General features: G+C 40.0%; 1 protein-coding gene across 3 annotated transcripts in view; it reads left to right on the top strand.

The window, feature by feature from the left end:
- Igf1 (insulin like growth factor 1) overlaps positions 1–17,323 on the top strand; it is a 71,349-nt gene that overhangs the window by 41,760 nt on the left and 12,266 nt on the right. For 2 of the 3 annotated variants that reach the window (XM_036170169.1, XM_036170171.1), the window contains exons 3-4: positions 11,778–11,959; positions 13,272–13,323. In XM_036170169.1, coding sequence (XP_036026062.1) covers positions 11,778–11,959; positions 13,272–13,323 — 234 coding nt within the window. The remainder of the gene's footprint in view (positions 1–11,777; positions 11,960–13,271; positions 13,324–17,323) is intronic. The other variant, XM_036170170.1, reaches the window with a different exon arrangement.

Below are 17,323 nucleotides of genomic sequence, written 5' to 3' on the forward strand. Positions count from 1 at the left end.
GCTTACAGTCCAGGTGCGTATTTGAATATGAACTGACACTCCCAGCTTCACATGCTGAAGGCCTGGGTTCTCAGCTTGCAGTGCTAGTGATAGGTGGAGCATGAAGGCATTAACTTTATGAATGGATGAATCTGCTGATGGTACCTAAATGGACTACCAAGGAGTAGGTCTTGGTTTGGGGAAGGAGGTCACTGGAACATACTTTTGAAGGGCATGTCTTATCTACCCATGTCACCAAGTTTCCCTCCCAGATACACACACATACTCTTCTCTCTCCCCATCCCATTCCCTTTCTCCATTCGTTCATGAGGTGAAAACATCCCTTCACCATGCCTTTCTAGCATGAAGTTTTCTGTCTTGACACAAAAGCATCCTAAAACCAATGGAACCAGCTAATCGTGGACTAAAACCATGAGCCAAAAAAATTTTAAAAATTAAAAAAAAAAAAAAAATCCTTCCTCCTACAAGTTGCTTATTTCAGATATTTTATCACAGCCACAACAGGATAACCTTATTGTGTGGAAATGGCTAGGAGCCCTTAGGACTCATTTCTAGAAGTTTACAGATGGAGTTCTTTCATGAATGTACATGTATTTGTCATAGTGGAGACTGTGGAGACCACATCCATCAATAGGTCCATGGATAAACTGTCCTTTCTTCCAAAGATGAGAAGCTTTGTATGGAATTAGGACAAAGAAGGTGCTGGAAGGCCAGCTGAAAAACAGAATGAGACCTGCCTTTCTGCAAGACAGAGCCCCATTCCCTGCTACAGCAGGGACAGATTTTATTCCATGAGTGCCCTAAGCAGAGCTTTCCTACACCTAGATCGGAGCTAAAGTGAACCGATGGAGGCAGGCAGAGGAATCCAATGCCCCCAGACAGCCATGCTGGCACAGTATCACAGTAGGGCTCACAGTTTCTCTTCTCCATGAAGCCAACTCATTCGGCAACTGTGAATAAGTTTTGCGAAGAACTGGAAATGACTTCTGTGGCAACGGTCTCCAGTTCTCAGAAAGGAAATTCGCAGAAGTGAGCGACTGGTCAGAAGGCCAAAAGGCCATTGCCTCAGACCAAGTCCCAGGGCAGAGCACTGAGGCCATTCTGTGTTTAGGCTTGTAACAAAAAGTACAAATAAAAATGACATTACTTTATCCAACAGCATACCCCAAAGTGGTTTTTTCTATGTTGAATTTAGTGAAATAATTAAAAGAATCAGATTTTTTTTCCTGGTAGATAATTATATTTGCTAAAAAGCATTTAATGAGTTTTAGAATGTAGGCATGATATTAGTCCCAGATGAAATAAAGATGAGAACATCTTCTAACTTGGAGTCAAGCTATTAGTTGACTCCCCCCACTCTCTCTTTCTCTCCTTATTCATAGCTCACTTCGTTTGGGTGGGGCTAGGTTGGGAATATAAAGGATCAAAGCTCACAGGCTCCATCATTGCCAAAAGCTTGCAGAGAAACCACTTTAGTTGACTCTGATTTTGTTTCGATGCCCAAAGACATTTTTAAAAAATCTAACATGAAGGAATTTGAAGAAAACACATAGGTCTCTTGATTATATTTAGGAAATCAAATACTAGGAAAAAGGGGCAGCAACTGTGGCAGCAAAAATCCATAGAGAAAAGTAATAATAGTCCAACAAGTCCAGCTTTATCTGAAATGTCCTGAAATAATATAATTACTTATTATATATATGTATAGTATAACTTCTAAGATGCCAAAAATGAACCATCCGGCTTCAATCTGTATGCTCGTTGGTAACCTTAAAATGAGTTGGTTTGAGAGAGAGAGAGAGAGAGAGAGAGAGAGAGAGAGAGAGAGAAGGAGGAAGAGGGAGAGAGAGCAAGGGAGCCCTTGAAAAACCATGTTTACTACCTCTTACCTGATGCTGTCCCCTGGAAACATGTTGGATAGCAATGACACATTCATGGTGGCCTGCCTAGAAGCCTGCCTGTTCACATTACCTAAGTGGATTACCATGAACTGTATGTAACTCATCTTTTCTGAGGAAACTACATGTGCCCACCTGAAAAGAAGTGTCTGTCACACTGGAGGTCCATACACCATTGACAGACACTATGGAAACTGGGGAGATAAAACCCCCACTGAGTACCAGGAGGTTAATTAAATGTTCTGATCAATGATATTAATAACTTTCCTGCCCATGGCAGAGGGCCATTTATCCACCTTCTGAAGATGAAGTCTTGTGAAGAGAATAGGGAAAGGCCCATTGAAAGGGGATTTTCACAGGGCTAGAGAGATGGCTTAGCAGTTAAAAGTACTCAAGGTTCTGCAGAGGACCTGGATTATGTTCCCAGCACCCACCTGGTGGCTCACAGCTGTCTTTAACTTCATTTCCAGGTGTTCCAACACCCTCCTTTGACTTCCATGGGCACCAGGCATGATTGTGGTACTTTAAAAATAAATGTAGGGAAAACATTCATACACATAAAATAAAATAAAGCTTTTAAAAGTTGAAGAAATTTTTTATAAAAACACTTATTTTTTTGCAAATTTCCAATTAAATGAAAAGCATTCTTCTTCATTTAACACCTTGGTTATCAATATGTAGTTTGTGTTTTCCTTTTGCTTTAATACCTCCCAAAAAATGAGTTTCTGGAGGGTTCTTTCCTATTCTCCTTCCAACTTACACTTGAACCCTACCTTGAAGGGCCTCTGCAATCCCCACAGACTTTCCTGTCTTTATCCATTAATCAAGCATCAGAACTTGACATATTTCTTCATTTTTTGACTGACCCTAACTGTCCTTAAATTGAGCTGATGAAACTTGCTTGTATCTGAAATTAATCAGAGAGAGAAGAAACTTCTGATTCTCTCATTAGACCCTTCTTCTTTGCTACATTGCCCTCCTACTCCAGAAAAGCATTCAAGTGCCAGATGTAAACATTATTTATTCCAAACGTGGGAAGCACAGCCAGCTTGGCACTATTGAGAATCATGTCTTCAGAGAGGGTGCCTGATGTTATCCAGAGTTCAGTTTGTTCTTGGGACTGAATCTCTGAGAGTCTGGGTAGCATGTGAGTCCATGAGATGTCTCTAAGGCTGAGATCCAGCATTGTTCTCAACATACCCTACCACCATCTTTCTCTCCTCTCTCTGCATATGGCTGAGCACTGGGTGCTATAGAAACACTCCCTGGGTTGTTTCAGTCTGAGAACATAGCATGAAAGGGCTGCCATGCCCAAACCCCACCAGCATTCAAGCACACATCAAGCAGTTATTTATGCCACTTAACACCCAAACTGTCTCCTCCTGCCCACCCTCCTCCATTCCTCTTTCTGTGTGTTTCAATCTGTCATTGACTCTGGCTGCCTTTTTCCTCTGCCATGGTGCTAAGAGCCGTTTCTGCTGCTGGGGAGGCTGTCTTCCAACAGTTTGCTCTTCTGGGGCAGGACCTCTTTTTAGAGCCTCCACCTCTCAAGGTTCTCCCTGCAGACATGTCAGACTTGCCTGGCAGTTATCACCCCTTTATCTGCCATTACCTGCCATGCTGACCCTGTCACACCCACCCCTGGGAAAAGGTCCAGATGTGCCCCAAACACACACACACACACACACACACACACACACACACACACACACACACACACACACACAAAAAAAAAAAAAAAAAAAAAAAAAAAAATCCAGAAGCCTCAGAAAAGGAGACTGACAGGGAAGAGGGCCCCTGAGAACACAGGGCAGGTGCCAAGTTGCAAAGTACAGAGACATGATAGACACTAGAGTAAAACTAAAAACAAGGAAGGTACGAAGGTGTGCTTGCATACCCCTTTGGATGATTCATCTCTCTGCGGCACCAGAGAGAAAGGCACTGCCCTCTAGTCATGAACGCCTTGTGTTTTGACTACAAGGCCACTGTCACAGCTGAGAGTAAACCGGGATTAACAGTGAATGCATAGGAGATAATATCAATAGCCAGGCTACTGTCTCCAGATTAGAGCCAGACTCTCTGCCGGTTTTTGTCTCAATCTTTCAGAGAGAGAAAGGCAGGGCGGGTGGGGGAGGACGCTGGAGCTCCGCGCTCCGCTATTCTCCCTCTTCTTGTTTCTACCTCATCCAGGCACAAATCTAAGATGGGGTAGTGAATAGTGGTCCGGTAATACTGCGTACTTGATGACCATTCATTCCCAAAGCAGACCTGGCAAGGAGGAAGCCCTAGTTTTCAATTATCCAAGGAGGGAATGAGTATCTCATGCATTTTAAATAGTAAGTGAGGAAGACATTCTTCTTGCCGAAGGTGCTGTATTAATCAACAAAACTGAATCATACAGACAGCCAATATTTACGTAGTTCGCTTCATGCCAGACATTAGACAAGGGGCAACTTAATCCTCATAGCACTTCTAGGATATTTTTTTTGGCATGGCAAATCTACTTATGAATATCTGAATCTTAGAAGATTGGGTTCCAGCTGGGTGGTGGTGGGACACACCTTTAATCCCAGCACTGGGGAGGCAGAGCCAGGAGGATCTCTGTGAGTTTGAGGCCAGCCTGGGCTACAGAGTGAGTTTCAGGAAAGGTGCAAAGCTACACAGAGAAACCCTGTCTCGAAAAAAAAAAACAAAAGATGAAGAGGAGAAGGAGGAGGAGGAGGAAGAGGAGGAGGAGGAGGAGGAGGAGGAGGAGGAGGAGGAGGAGGAAGAAGAAGAAGAAGAAGAAGAAGAAGAAGGAGGAGGAGGAGGAGGAGGAGGAGGAGGAGAAGGAGAAGAAGAAGGAGAAGAAAGATGGGGTTCCATTCCAAACTCATGCAGTTGAATACATGGCAGAATCTAAACCATCAGACTCAGTCCTTTGGGCTTTAAGTACTCTGTCTACTGCCTCTGTCATCAATGGGACAGGTATTACTGGCAGATCTCACTGAGATTCTGTGACTTTTTGTAAGTGGAAGAAATTGCCTAACTAGTTAATGATAGCTAACTTACATAGAAAGCCCCACTGAAATAATTTCAACATAAAAATGACCTCTTGGCATCTGATTACCTTTCACCTTAGACACTGATAAACCAAACCATCCCCTTAGGACAACAGTTTCTGCCCAGTGAAGCATTTCTCTTGCCAAAGTATAATTTTGTTGGCTGTGTCTATCTCCTTCAAGCCTTGGAATAAGCCCCAAGCTAGTAAATTCTGCTGTCCTGGCAAGATGCTCACCCCCCAGGGCATTGTATCAGGCTAAAGTAATACATGTTGCTTCCCATTCTGTCAGCCCATTTCTCTAAAGAGTCTTAAAGCAACAATGTTTCTGCTTTGAATCTCAGCTGTTCCTGCCCCTAAGCCTTGGGCTTTGACTCCCTGACCTTGGAAACAAAGGGAGCTCCAACTGTCTCCTTTCCATACTTGCCCTTCAGTTGGGACTTCCAAAAGAACAGAGACTCAAGACAGGAGCAGCCTCCTGATGCTCTGTGTCATTCTTTTGAGACCCAGAGATACATAAACATTGACATGATTGGGTAACAAGGAGACTTTGATCTTTGGCATCATAGAGATTTAGTAGCTGAGACAGGGCTGCTGAGTGGTGGGGGTGGGGTGGGTCACATAGGGTCATGATTCCTAGAAAAGATGACTTCATCCAAACTGAGGAGTGGAACTGGCAAACACTGCCAATTAAAAATTAACACAGACCAGAAGTGAAATCGATTCCTGAATTTGATAGGTTGTCCAGACTGTTTCTGACACATTGTTCGCAGAAAAAGAGAACATTTTCTCAGTGTCCACTTTTACAGATGCCAAAGGTCAAGCTTGGGAAAGATCCTTTCACAGAAATGCAGCCCTGAACTCAGGTATTCAGAAAAGGATCCATCAGGTATTATTTCTAAATATAGGTTTTAAAACTTCTGCAAATAATCTGAATTTGGAAACCTTTAATACTGATGAGGGGTCACTTCCATCTCTGGTATGTGTGAGTCTGTAAGTGCACACCCGTGTGATCATGAATGATGGGAGCAACAGTAAGCTCCTTTTCTCTGTCTTTCCTAAGCACATAGTCCACACGTACCTTATTAATTTATTTCAATCAAATATGACTGCTATGAAATTTTGAAAGGTTGCTGTAAGTCCTATGGATTCAGGAAATATCAACCACACAATGTTTTTATGTTTGTTTGTTTGAGATAGGGTTTCTCTGAGTAGACCTGGCTGTCCTGGGACTCACTTTGTAGACCAGGCTGTCCTCAAACTCAGAGATCCACCTGCCTCTACCTCCCAAGTGCTGGGATTGAACACATATGCCATCACCACCCAGCTAACGATGTTTTATATTAGGAATCATGAAACACGTCAATTTTCCATAGAAAGCTATCAGAAGTAGGAAATACTGGGAAGTAGCTTCCATTTCGGCAAATGAAAATTAAAATGTTGCCAGGAATTATAGCAGAAACCAATAATCCCAGCACTTGGGAGACTAGAGTTTAAGGTTAAGGCAAGTCTGAGCTATGTAGCAAAACCCTGTCCCCAAGGAAACAAAGGAAGGAAGGATGGAAAGAAGGAAGGAAGAAAGGGAGGGAGGGAGAGAAGGAAGGAGGAAGGGAGCAAGGGAGCAAGGAAGGAAGGAAGGATATTAAAATGCTAAAACATAAGGCCAGGGTCTTAGTTCAGTGGTACAATGCATGCTCAGCCAGCATAGGACCTTGTGTTCTAGTCTCAGGAAAACAGAAAAAATTTATTGGACAGCTGTAAGATTACTTCTTATACAATTTTCAGAACTTTCCTACTAATATCCAATGCAAATTGAAGTCAACTGAATTAATTTTCATTAGATAAGTTTGCCCACAGACCAGTACTGACTTAAGAATCCAATCATTCAGACTTATTCTGAATTGTCAGTATATCTAGAGGTTGGCAAAAAAAATTAACTTGCATAAGAAAACCAATTTTCTGATTCCTACAGATTCTATAATATTTGGTTGTGTAATCAATCTCCAGCTAATAAAAGTTAAGGGCCAATTGTTTATTATCTAATAATTCCATCTATGTCTTCTATTAGGTGTGTGACTGAGAATTTTCTAGAAATAGCTTCCAAACCCCATCTTGAATTTTCTTGCCTCTTCATCCTGTTTTCAATTTTTAAAAATTAATTTAATTGTAAAAAGAATCTACTTTGGTACCTCTTCCTCCTATTAGCAATTGTTTTAGAGAATTGTTGTATTCTTTGTAACCTAGAAAAGAATAAGCATATATCTTCAAAACTAGGTATGTTCCTGTTTTGAAAATGCTTGCATTTGTCGTTATTGAAATATTGATTCACCAAATCAATGTTTCATTCTTTCCAATGAAGAGTTTAAAAAGCTTTTTCAGTAAGAAAAGGGGAAATTTCACAGAGAATCAAAGTTAAGTACAGTGCTTCAAGTACATTTTCAGAAACTGATGAGAAACACACATTCATGATGGATGGGCAGAACTCTTTGTTCTAGAAACAATGACACCAGTTAAATCTCTGACACACATACTTCTCATCAGAGACGGAGAAGAGTAAGTTGCTTGCATCCGTGACAAAATGTGATACTCAGCTAATTAGTGTAGTTTTGATGATACTACAGTTCTGCCCCAAACCCCTGTAACTAGCAAGTTTGCCCTGAAGATTATTGAATTACTCCAGTGACCATGCATTATTTAAAGGAAAGTACTGCTATTATAGAAGCCAGATCTTTAACTATTGGAAGTCTATGTGTTGTCCTATGTTTAAAATACAGCAGTGTGTTATGCCTAAACCTTACGCCTATTCAAAGTCTAAGTGACCAGTTTGTCTGACAGGCTGTCTTGGAGCTATATTCTAGACCACCCTAAACCAAGATAGTGACAAAATAAGTTTATTACTATAAATTTTCAATGTTAAGACTTCATCAACAAAACATCTGCAGAATGTTACAGTCTAATAGTTAAATGTGTAGACAGTAAGAGAACCCTTGGATCACATCTCCATGTGAAAGATGAAGACCTTGTCACATGTCTTTTCCCACTGCATTGGGTAGAAAAAAGGAGAAGTGTTTGGAGCATTCTGAAGAAATCAAATGATAAATGTTCATCTTCTAAGTTTTAAAATGTTTGAAACTCTTCCTGGAAGGCAATGCGTTTCCCAACTATGCTGACTAGCCAAGGTTTTCTATAAACTCTCTGGAATAGAAAGGACCACAGTAGTAATCCACTTTCCAATAGAGGATTCTGCTCCTAAGGTCAGTGATAGGTCTTTGTACAGCCTTAACTTAGCTCCTTCCTACAGCGGGGAGTTCATTACATTTCAAGAATTTTTTTTTTCAAATTGTTTAAACATTTTTCTTCAACTTGTTTAAAATCTTTTATGTTAAGCCAATTTCTGTTTCCCTGATAATTCTGATTCTGCCAATCAGAATAAATGTATGTAATAAGCAGTTTTTAAAGGCAATAATGTAGCAACCAGTTCTATATCATTAAAAAATTAATCAAATGATTGAAATGTTCTGTGATTTAGCTGTGATTAAGATACACATCAACAGGTGATTTACTTGGTGGCCTAGATGACAAACTGTATTGCATAAAGCTTCCGTTTAGATTGTAACAGTAAATACTTTTATTCAAAAAAAAAAAAAAAAGACTTACATGTGATAGTTGAAGGTAAAACCTAAAACTTTGACTCACAACTGTGGTCCCTCAATTGCTGAGAGATGATGATTGTGCAAATCAAGCCTGTAGGACTCTTCAAAGGATTAATTAAGCTTTCAAAAGCAGCAGGTAAACATTTGTTATACTCATAAATTCTGAATGAAGTTCAATGGATCCATTGTAGTCATTCTGAATTGACAAAGAAAAACATCCCTCTAAAACTGGTAGCTTGAACTCACTGGTTCATGGGAAAATCCACACATGTATATCACTACTCCAATAGCATTCAAAAAGAAGATAGAGATATAAGATAAAAATCAAGCTCCTTAATGGAACATTACACAAAAATCCTAAAGCACTCTGCTTCAAAATCCATCAGTCTGTGAACTGGAAAGCACAGCTACCTTTAGAGCAAAATACATCAAACTCTAAGCTCTTCTGAGACATACAGCAAACTAGCTGCTATGGTGGTGTGCTATTCTTTGCTGTGGTGATGGTTACTATTTCAGAAGATAATATAGACCTGTGGTAGTCTCGTGGCTCTTGAGAGTTACCAAGAAGGGCCATGTAATGTATGGAAATGTTTTCTGCTATCCCAAGATAATGACTAGCATCCTCCTCTTGGAGCAAGCATGGATCACGGAATTAAGATTGAGAAGTGCTTGGAATAGGCATCTTAAATAGGTCCTAGAATCCACAATCTATCCCTCTCCACTTTCAATCTATAAGCTTGAGTTGTGAAAACAGTTGTATTTGATCTAGCTGTGTTTGGAAGTTTCTAGAAGGACTCCTACAACTCTACTCCTAAATCTTAAATAACTATTCCATAATCAACAAGTAACTCTTTATGCCTGCCCTTTAAGAAAATGTGTATATAAACAAAGGACAATCATCCTGAAGGTTACTATTGTGATAGGTACAGCAAAGAGACAGGTTCCTCTCTCCTTTCCCTACCTGCAAAGAGAATCCAAATGTATGCCCCAGTCTTAACTGGCTAGCCAGTTCAAAAACTATATAGAAGTCCTCTGTGGGTCACAAGGGACATGTACATCCATTTGCGTCTTTCCTCTCATTTATAGTCCCAGGAAAAGATTATAAAAAACAAGAAAACAGAAAACATTGTTTACATTGCCCAAGGGACCAGCTGAATTTCAACTTGCCAGGGCCTGGCTGGCAAGCAAGAGCCCTGAATTCACTTGCGTGTTAGTCTTCCTTCCAATAACAAGGAAAAGCATTGCTGAGGCTCCACTGGGGTCAGCTTCGTGGTCCCTCCCCAAGCCCACAACCACAAGCAGCCCATAGGCTCTGCTGTGAAAGAGAGCAGATCCTTCCCAAAGAGAGCACAAGTGAACCCTCAAGAAGTTACTACACCAGCTGCTCTGAGAATTAACCTTCCTTATGAGGAAGCAGCAATGAGGTTCCTGTGCCAAGCATCAGGAAAACATTTGGGTTCTTAGAGGATGCCTTAAACAGTTGGCCTTCTCAGCAGCGAGGCAGCCAAACTGGTGTGATAGTGAGCTATTGCCATGGACCTCATTCTCCCCCCAATGAGGAAGCTGAAAATACCATTGAAAATTTTGACTTTCAGAACCCCATTATTATTGTGTCATTATTTGTGTGACTATAAGACTCTAATGCCATGCCTTCTTGGGCCAGGAATTAAGATTAAGCCTATATCAGATTGTTAATTGGATTCTTGTAGGTCAGTGGTTCACAAATTTCTTTCATGAAGCCTGGATATCAAAGGAGAGATCATAAGTAGTCTGCCTCCCAAAGGATGTAAGGGAGATGAGAACAAGTAAAAACTGTATACCCCTATCCAAGACAGCACAGCTTCACGTTAAGTATGCTTGATACACTGCTATATAGACAACATTTGATTTAACAAAAGTTGTATGGTGACAAAAATTGATCATTTGGGTGCATGGTAAGTTCTATGTAAGCTTGTTTTACCTTTTCTTTTAATTCTGAGAGCCAGTAAGAGTGTGGTCAAAAACATGATCAAATCAAACCAAAACCTAGCTAAATAAAGAGGTCTAATTGATTTGCAAATATCAAGGGAGGTTTGATATCAGTGTCCTCTCTGGCATTCAGTTCCTTCTGTCCCAGTCCAACAATTATACTGTAAGGAAAGAGAAATGGGTTGTTCCATGCTTTTTGTGAAAGACCCTTTAAGACACTGGAAAAGATACTTCAAGCACACAAACTAATAAGTAGTTGAGATATCTTCTGTACCAGGTGCAGTACATTATTTTATTTAATACATTGTTTCATCTTATCCTCAGTTCTGACAAGAAAGATGTTATTACCCATTGGACAATAGATTGAGACCTACAGAGCTCAAGTGACTTTTCTGGAGTTACATACCAATACCTTCTGGGCTCCAAGAAGCTCGTGAGCTTAACAGCAAGTAGATCAAGAGTTTAAATCCTGACTCCACCAATTACTGCATAAATGACCTTAGGCAAGTCCTTCAAACTCTAAGTCTCAGTTTTCCCCAAAATAAAACAGGGATATATTTCTAGACTTCAAACTTTGCCTCTATGCAATTTGATTTTACCACAGAAATGGTCAAGAAAAGAACAATTGAGCTGCCCTATGTACGAACGCATTTATTAAAGTCATTAAGAAGGCTCAGTTTTTCCAGCATCATGTATTAAATGGTATTCTTGCCCAAATGTTTGAGATAATGGACAATCTAAATACCTTCAGTTGATCATTGCACAGTATATATGTGTTCCAAAGCATCATACTGTACCCTCGCAACATATACAATTACCTTGTCAATTTAACAACAAAACAGTATGTTTACAAAATTTTAAGAAACATGATCTGTAAGTTTTGTTTTGACTAGCACTCCTAAAGGTCTCTCAACTAAGACAATAGGAAGAAGAGTTAGGATCCTTGAACATGAGGTGTTTAAAACATGGGCAGAACAATACAATAAAAATGTATGGTGAGTGAATTCTTGCACATGTGTGTGTTATAACCCCAGGGGACATATTGAAATCTAAAGGAACATATTAGCTCAGCCATTATTGGAAGTACTTCAAGAAAAGTGTGACATGTTAGAGAAGTACAGAGACTTGATGTAGGGAGAAGAGAGGTATCAGGGGTTAGCTGGAAGTCTGTGAACATAGGCAAAGCTGTCTAACTCCAAGCTGCTCTGCTTTGTGCAGACAAGCCCACAGGCTATGGTTCCAGCATTCGGAGGGCGCCGCAGACAGGCATTGTGGATGAATGCTGCTTCCGGAGCTGTGATCTGAGAAGGCTGGAGATGTACTGTGCCCCCCTCAAGGCTACGAAAACAGCCCGCTCTATCCGTGCCCAGCGCCACACTGACATGCCCAAGACTCAGAAGGTAAGCATGTGTGGATTGAATGTAGTCATGCTTTTTCATACATGGGCAGGGAGGGGAATGGAAATTCTTCCCTGTGTCTCCTAATCAAAAGGCTCCAATCCCACCAATAGGATGGCTTACAGGTCCATCCTTTGAATCACTCTACTGAAAATTATCTTTTCCACTGCCCTGGACAATCTGACACTTGGAAGGTGGTGGAAAACAAGGACTAACCCTGTCAAGACTCAAGTTGACCTATGAGTCCTCTTTGGCAAATAGCATATCAAATCCTAGTTATCAATGAAATTGTGAAGATAGTTGTCAGAATTCAGTAAATATACTCTAAGATGTATTCCATGTATAAGCGGAATGCCTGTACCAAGTAACTGTTAGACAGGATTAACATTTTCCATCATCGTATCTAGTAACAAAATTTATGAGTCCTGGAGTTCCACAATGGTCCAAATATGGAAAGACTCTGTACTAGGACCTATTTGAAATTCAAAGTGGCAATTATAAATTAAAGAAAAAACACTAAAAATGGGAATACTCTGTTTGGCTGTAGGAATGCTTAAATGTTTCTAAAGATCAAAACACAAGGCATCCTTTGTCCAAGCATTTTTTGTAAAGCAACCTCAAGAATACCATCTGTGTGATTAGAAACAGATAAAACATGGATGTATATTGGCCACTTGATACACTTGTTAATGAATGAGTGAATGAACATTTCAGAGCCTAAGTAAAATCGGTCCTTACATAGAAATAGAGAAGATAAAAGAAGAAAAAGAGAAAGGAAGGGAGGAACATCCCTCTCTTAGGTGTTCTGAGGAGTTTTGCTGAAGAAAAAATGGTGAACGTGTAGATTCTATCTTTGAAACAAAACTAGCATGTGCGGAAAGCATAAGAGACCCAAAAGTTCACGATGACACCTTTGTTGTTTCCTGGTCCTAAACTACAGCTGAGGCTGAAGGAGGACCACAATGTCTTAGGGGAGACATCACCCCAGTGAGTCACCTCAAGGGATGCAAGGGGGTTGTTCAGGACTTGGTTGGTATATACAGAACACAGTAGGGACAAGAGTCAGAAAGAATTCCAGTGTGTGAATGAAGGGCAAAGGAATGTTCATTCTTTCTTGTTGAAGAGGATGTGGGTATAAGAGACAAGGTTCAAAGCTCTGGAATGTCAGCTCTGGTGCCTGGGATATAGACCCCTTTCCAGCACCAAAGCTGGCTCCTTTTTCCTATGGAGCCCAGGCATTCTGGGCAGATTCAAAGACTGTCTTCAGCACAGGAACCATCTATTCTCAATGCAATTGTTTTTGTGATGTTTGCAGTCCCAGGCCCTATCTACAAACAAGAAAATGAAGCCCCAAAGGAGAAGGAAAGGTGAGCCAAAGACACACCCTGGAGGGAAGGAGGGGACAGAAGTGACCCAGCAAATCAGGCGAGAGAAGGAAGAGCAGAGAAAGAAGCATGGAGCTAGGAACTGTGAGCACAGTGGCCGACAGGGAAGTGGTAAAGACAAGGATGAGAGAGGAACTGACAGCAACTCAGAAAAGCTCTAAATGAAGGAAAGTAGGCCCAGCTGAGCTAGATAATGTCTATGATGGAAGTAAGAATAACCTACTGTGGGGTGTGGTGATTATACATGGAAAGAATGGAAAAGCAGAACAAAGCACCTCAGAAAGCACAAGGAGACAAGGGGACATCAAGAACAAATGAATTAAAAAATATGCCAACAAGATATACCCTTCTCCTTCAAAAAATAAATCAGAATAGAAAGTATTCAAATAAAGATCACATTGTCAGCATGCATTCCAAATTTTGTACAAATCTATTATAAAAGAATTGCCCATGTAAATATATGTTCAGAGTTAAAGATTAACCCTAAATTCTCAGCAACGTGTATTGTGTCATGGAAGTTCCCAGATTTCTTCCCTGAATTTCATTGGTAGCTCTGCTTCTTAGTCAAGCCCAGGGTTTATGCCAAAGAACATCCAGTATTTACATAAAAGTCTGTGAGGTAACCTCTAAAAGGTCCCTGAACTTTTATTTTGTACTTTGGTATCAGACATAAAAATTGTATTAGTTTGCTATGGCTGCCATAGCAAAGTACCATGGACTATAAAGTAAGTGGCTTAAACTGCACACACTTTGTCTCTCACAGTTCTAGAAGTCCACATTCAAGGTGTCAGTTCCTTGGAAATCTTCCCCCTGTGTCTCCACAATCTTCCCTCCTTACATATCTCAGTGTCCAAAATTGTGTTTTTATTGCGATATCAGTGAGACTGGATTGGGCTCACCCTAATGACCTCATTTGAATTTGATGACCTCAATCAAGACTATATATCTAAGTGCACTCTATTTTTGAGGTACTTGGAATTGGGACCTTAAACATGAATTTGGTGGTAGAGGATAGCAGTTAGCCCGTAACAAACATATCCAATATCAAACTATATCATTTGATTGTATCTCCTAGGGAGAACAAAACATCTTTAACTATCCATCTATCTGTTTTCTCCCTCCCTACCTCTCTCTTTTTACACACACACACACACACAGAGAGAGAGAGAGAGAGAGAGAGAGAGAGAGCACTAGATGTTGAAATCTCAAATCCTATAAGATTTTTCTTCGTTAGCAAATCCCCTAGAATCATGCTGTTAGCACTGATAAAGGCCTTGGAAGCCATTTGATTCTCTGTTTTAAAGACCAGGAGATCTGGACATAGGTAGAAATGTACTTGGTTTCTAAGCTTCTTCTGGGCAGACAACACTTCATCAAAGTGAATAAAGTACAGAAGAAGGGGGAACATTGGAAGTCTCCCCTAACTTGATATTTTTCTGCCAGAAGAAAGGTTGTGAATACAATCAAGATCGCTGAATTTTCTGAATGTGAAATTTCAATCTGCAGAAAGTGGGTCTCGGTGACCTTTGCACTTACTTCCCTTGATTTAATCAATACAGCAAGATCTTCATGGATCAGAAAGCAAAAATCTCAAGTTATTCAAATTGCGAATTACACCTCAAAGAGGGTGTAGAAGACAGTAATACTCAGCCAAGCTCATGATGACCTTTGGGCTGGTAAAATGACTGAAAGCCACAATGAAACATTTCATCCATGAAACCTACTTCAAGAAGCCCTGGTGTTAAAAAGCATCTTTCTTGTCTAGTCCTTTATGATCCTGATATTTTTTTCTACTCCAGTATCACCTTTTCACTATGGCTCACTGGAAATCTTGAATTTCTTCAATATTATAGAGATGTCCAGAGCTCAAAATAGGATTAAAAGGTTCAGTTAGAAGTATGTGTCAAAACCCCCAATGAAAACTAACCTACTTCTGGTATCACTGCAAACCAATCCTAGATTATTAGGAAATACTACATTTTGTTAAGACAGCAAGCACACTTTAGTGCCAGCCTCAGGCAAAAGCTGACATTAATGCCACATCAACTTTGCAGCCTTCAGACACAGACAGCTTTTCAAGAGACCACAGGTTAGCAAAATAATTCAGTATTTATGTCCTATGGAAAGGTTTGGGTGGTTGTATCTAATTATAAACTTCATTCTAGTCAAACTGAAACCAACTAGTCAAACTTAATTTCTAGTTAAAATAAGTTCTCATAGCCATAGACTGTGTATTGGAATACATTTTTTTCTTGAAATGGGTTTTATCCATTTAAAAGCAATCTTTAACATAACTACATGCCATTGCTATGTAATAGGAATCAGGAAAACATAATCAAGCATTGTTGTCCTTTCATCTCATTTTAGTAGTAAGTAATACCCAAGGAATTAGAGGTATATGCACAACACACAATACTGAGTAGGTGGTAAAATGTATGGATGAATAGATGGATGGATGGATGGATGGATGGATGGATGGATGGATGGATGGATGGATGGATGGGTGGGTGGGTGGATGGATGGATGGATGGATGGATGGATGGATGGACAGATGAATGTTTGGATGGATAAATGAGTGATATAGGCAGACACACTATAGCAGAAAAATAAACCACAAAAAGTGAGGAGAACTGTTGAGATTGATTCCTCCATCCCTACCGAGGACAGTGAGGCAATCACAGAATAAATCAGGAAAGGCAAAGGAGGTTTCCTGACATCTCACATATTTGAAATGTTCTTCTTTAGCTTGAATTGAAATTGCCCCAAAACTTAATGTGCCAGTTTGTGATTAGCTAAATACGTCACGGTGACTGTCATCCATCCCAGTGTTTTCTTGAAGTAAAGAGAGTAGTAATTCTTATTTACAATCCCCATATTTCAGCTTCAAGTGTTTGTGTTAGGGCAAATTGATAATTGTGTTTAAAACTAATTAAAATACACAAGGAATCATAATTCTGAGACAAATTAATTGAGGATCTATGACTGTAAATGTCTAAATGAGGCATAAAGCTTACAAGTTGGAGAAGCAAGGTAGTATCAACATTAAGAACACAGAACACCATTAGACTACCTTAATGCAAGTCAAATCTCTTTAACTAACTGCTCATGTACTGATGGGCAAACTGTCTAGCTCATCTATGTCTCAGTTTCCTTATCTCTCAATATGGTAACAACTGAATCTACCCCATACAGCTGTTGTTTTAAGAACTTATTGAAATTATATATAGATATATCTGTATTTGTGCATGTGTGTGTGTATGTGTACTCAAAATGGTGCTTACACATAATAAGCACTATTGAAATACTAGCTAATACCACTGTACTTCTGGAAATTAGAGCAATAGAAAAGTTCCCTGGAGCAGAAGTATCTCATGTTGCTAAACATGTCAAGCCAAAGTTTGACAAGAGTTCCAATGAGTACATATTCTCCAACATATGACAGAAGAGAACTCAGTGGTCTAAGATTCCTCCCAGATTGAAGAATACTTGATTCTGTAAATAATTAGAAATTAAATGGTTAGTCCAGCTCTTCCACATCTGAAGAACTGTTAATATTTATTTCAGGATCATACAATGGACTTTTCAGAAAACCATCATTTGTTTCTCAACCAGTTAAAATCAAATATAATATGTGTTTTCATTCCATGGTGCCTGGGGAAAAATTAACTGTAGCGTGGATACTAGATCTTAATAGTTTTAAGTAAAACTGCCAAAACAAATAGAACTGTGGGCTATTTCCGGGCTCACACAGCTTCCGGGACACTTCCATTTCTTGGGCTGCTGATCTAGCGTGCCTTTCCCCAGTGTAGGGTCTTTCAAATGTCTCTTACAAACAACCCAACTTCACACAGCTTCAAATTTGTGCTGGTAAGATGTAAGCATTTGCAAAGGAGACAAAGAAATAGCTCCCCAAGAGTAACCCCTCTTCAAGAATCTCCTAACCACCTCCCCCCAACTGACAGTTGGAAACAAGGCTTCCTAA

Source organism: Onychomys torridus, chromosome 20 (assembly GCF_903995425.1).
Source record: "Onychomys torridus chromosome 20, mOncTor1.1, whole genome shotgun sequence".
Classification (NCBI taxonomy): domain Eukaryota; kingdom Metazoa; phylum Chordata; class Mammalia; order Rodentia; family Cricetidae; genus Onychomys; species Onychomys torridus.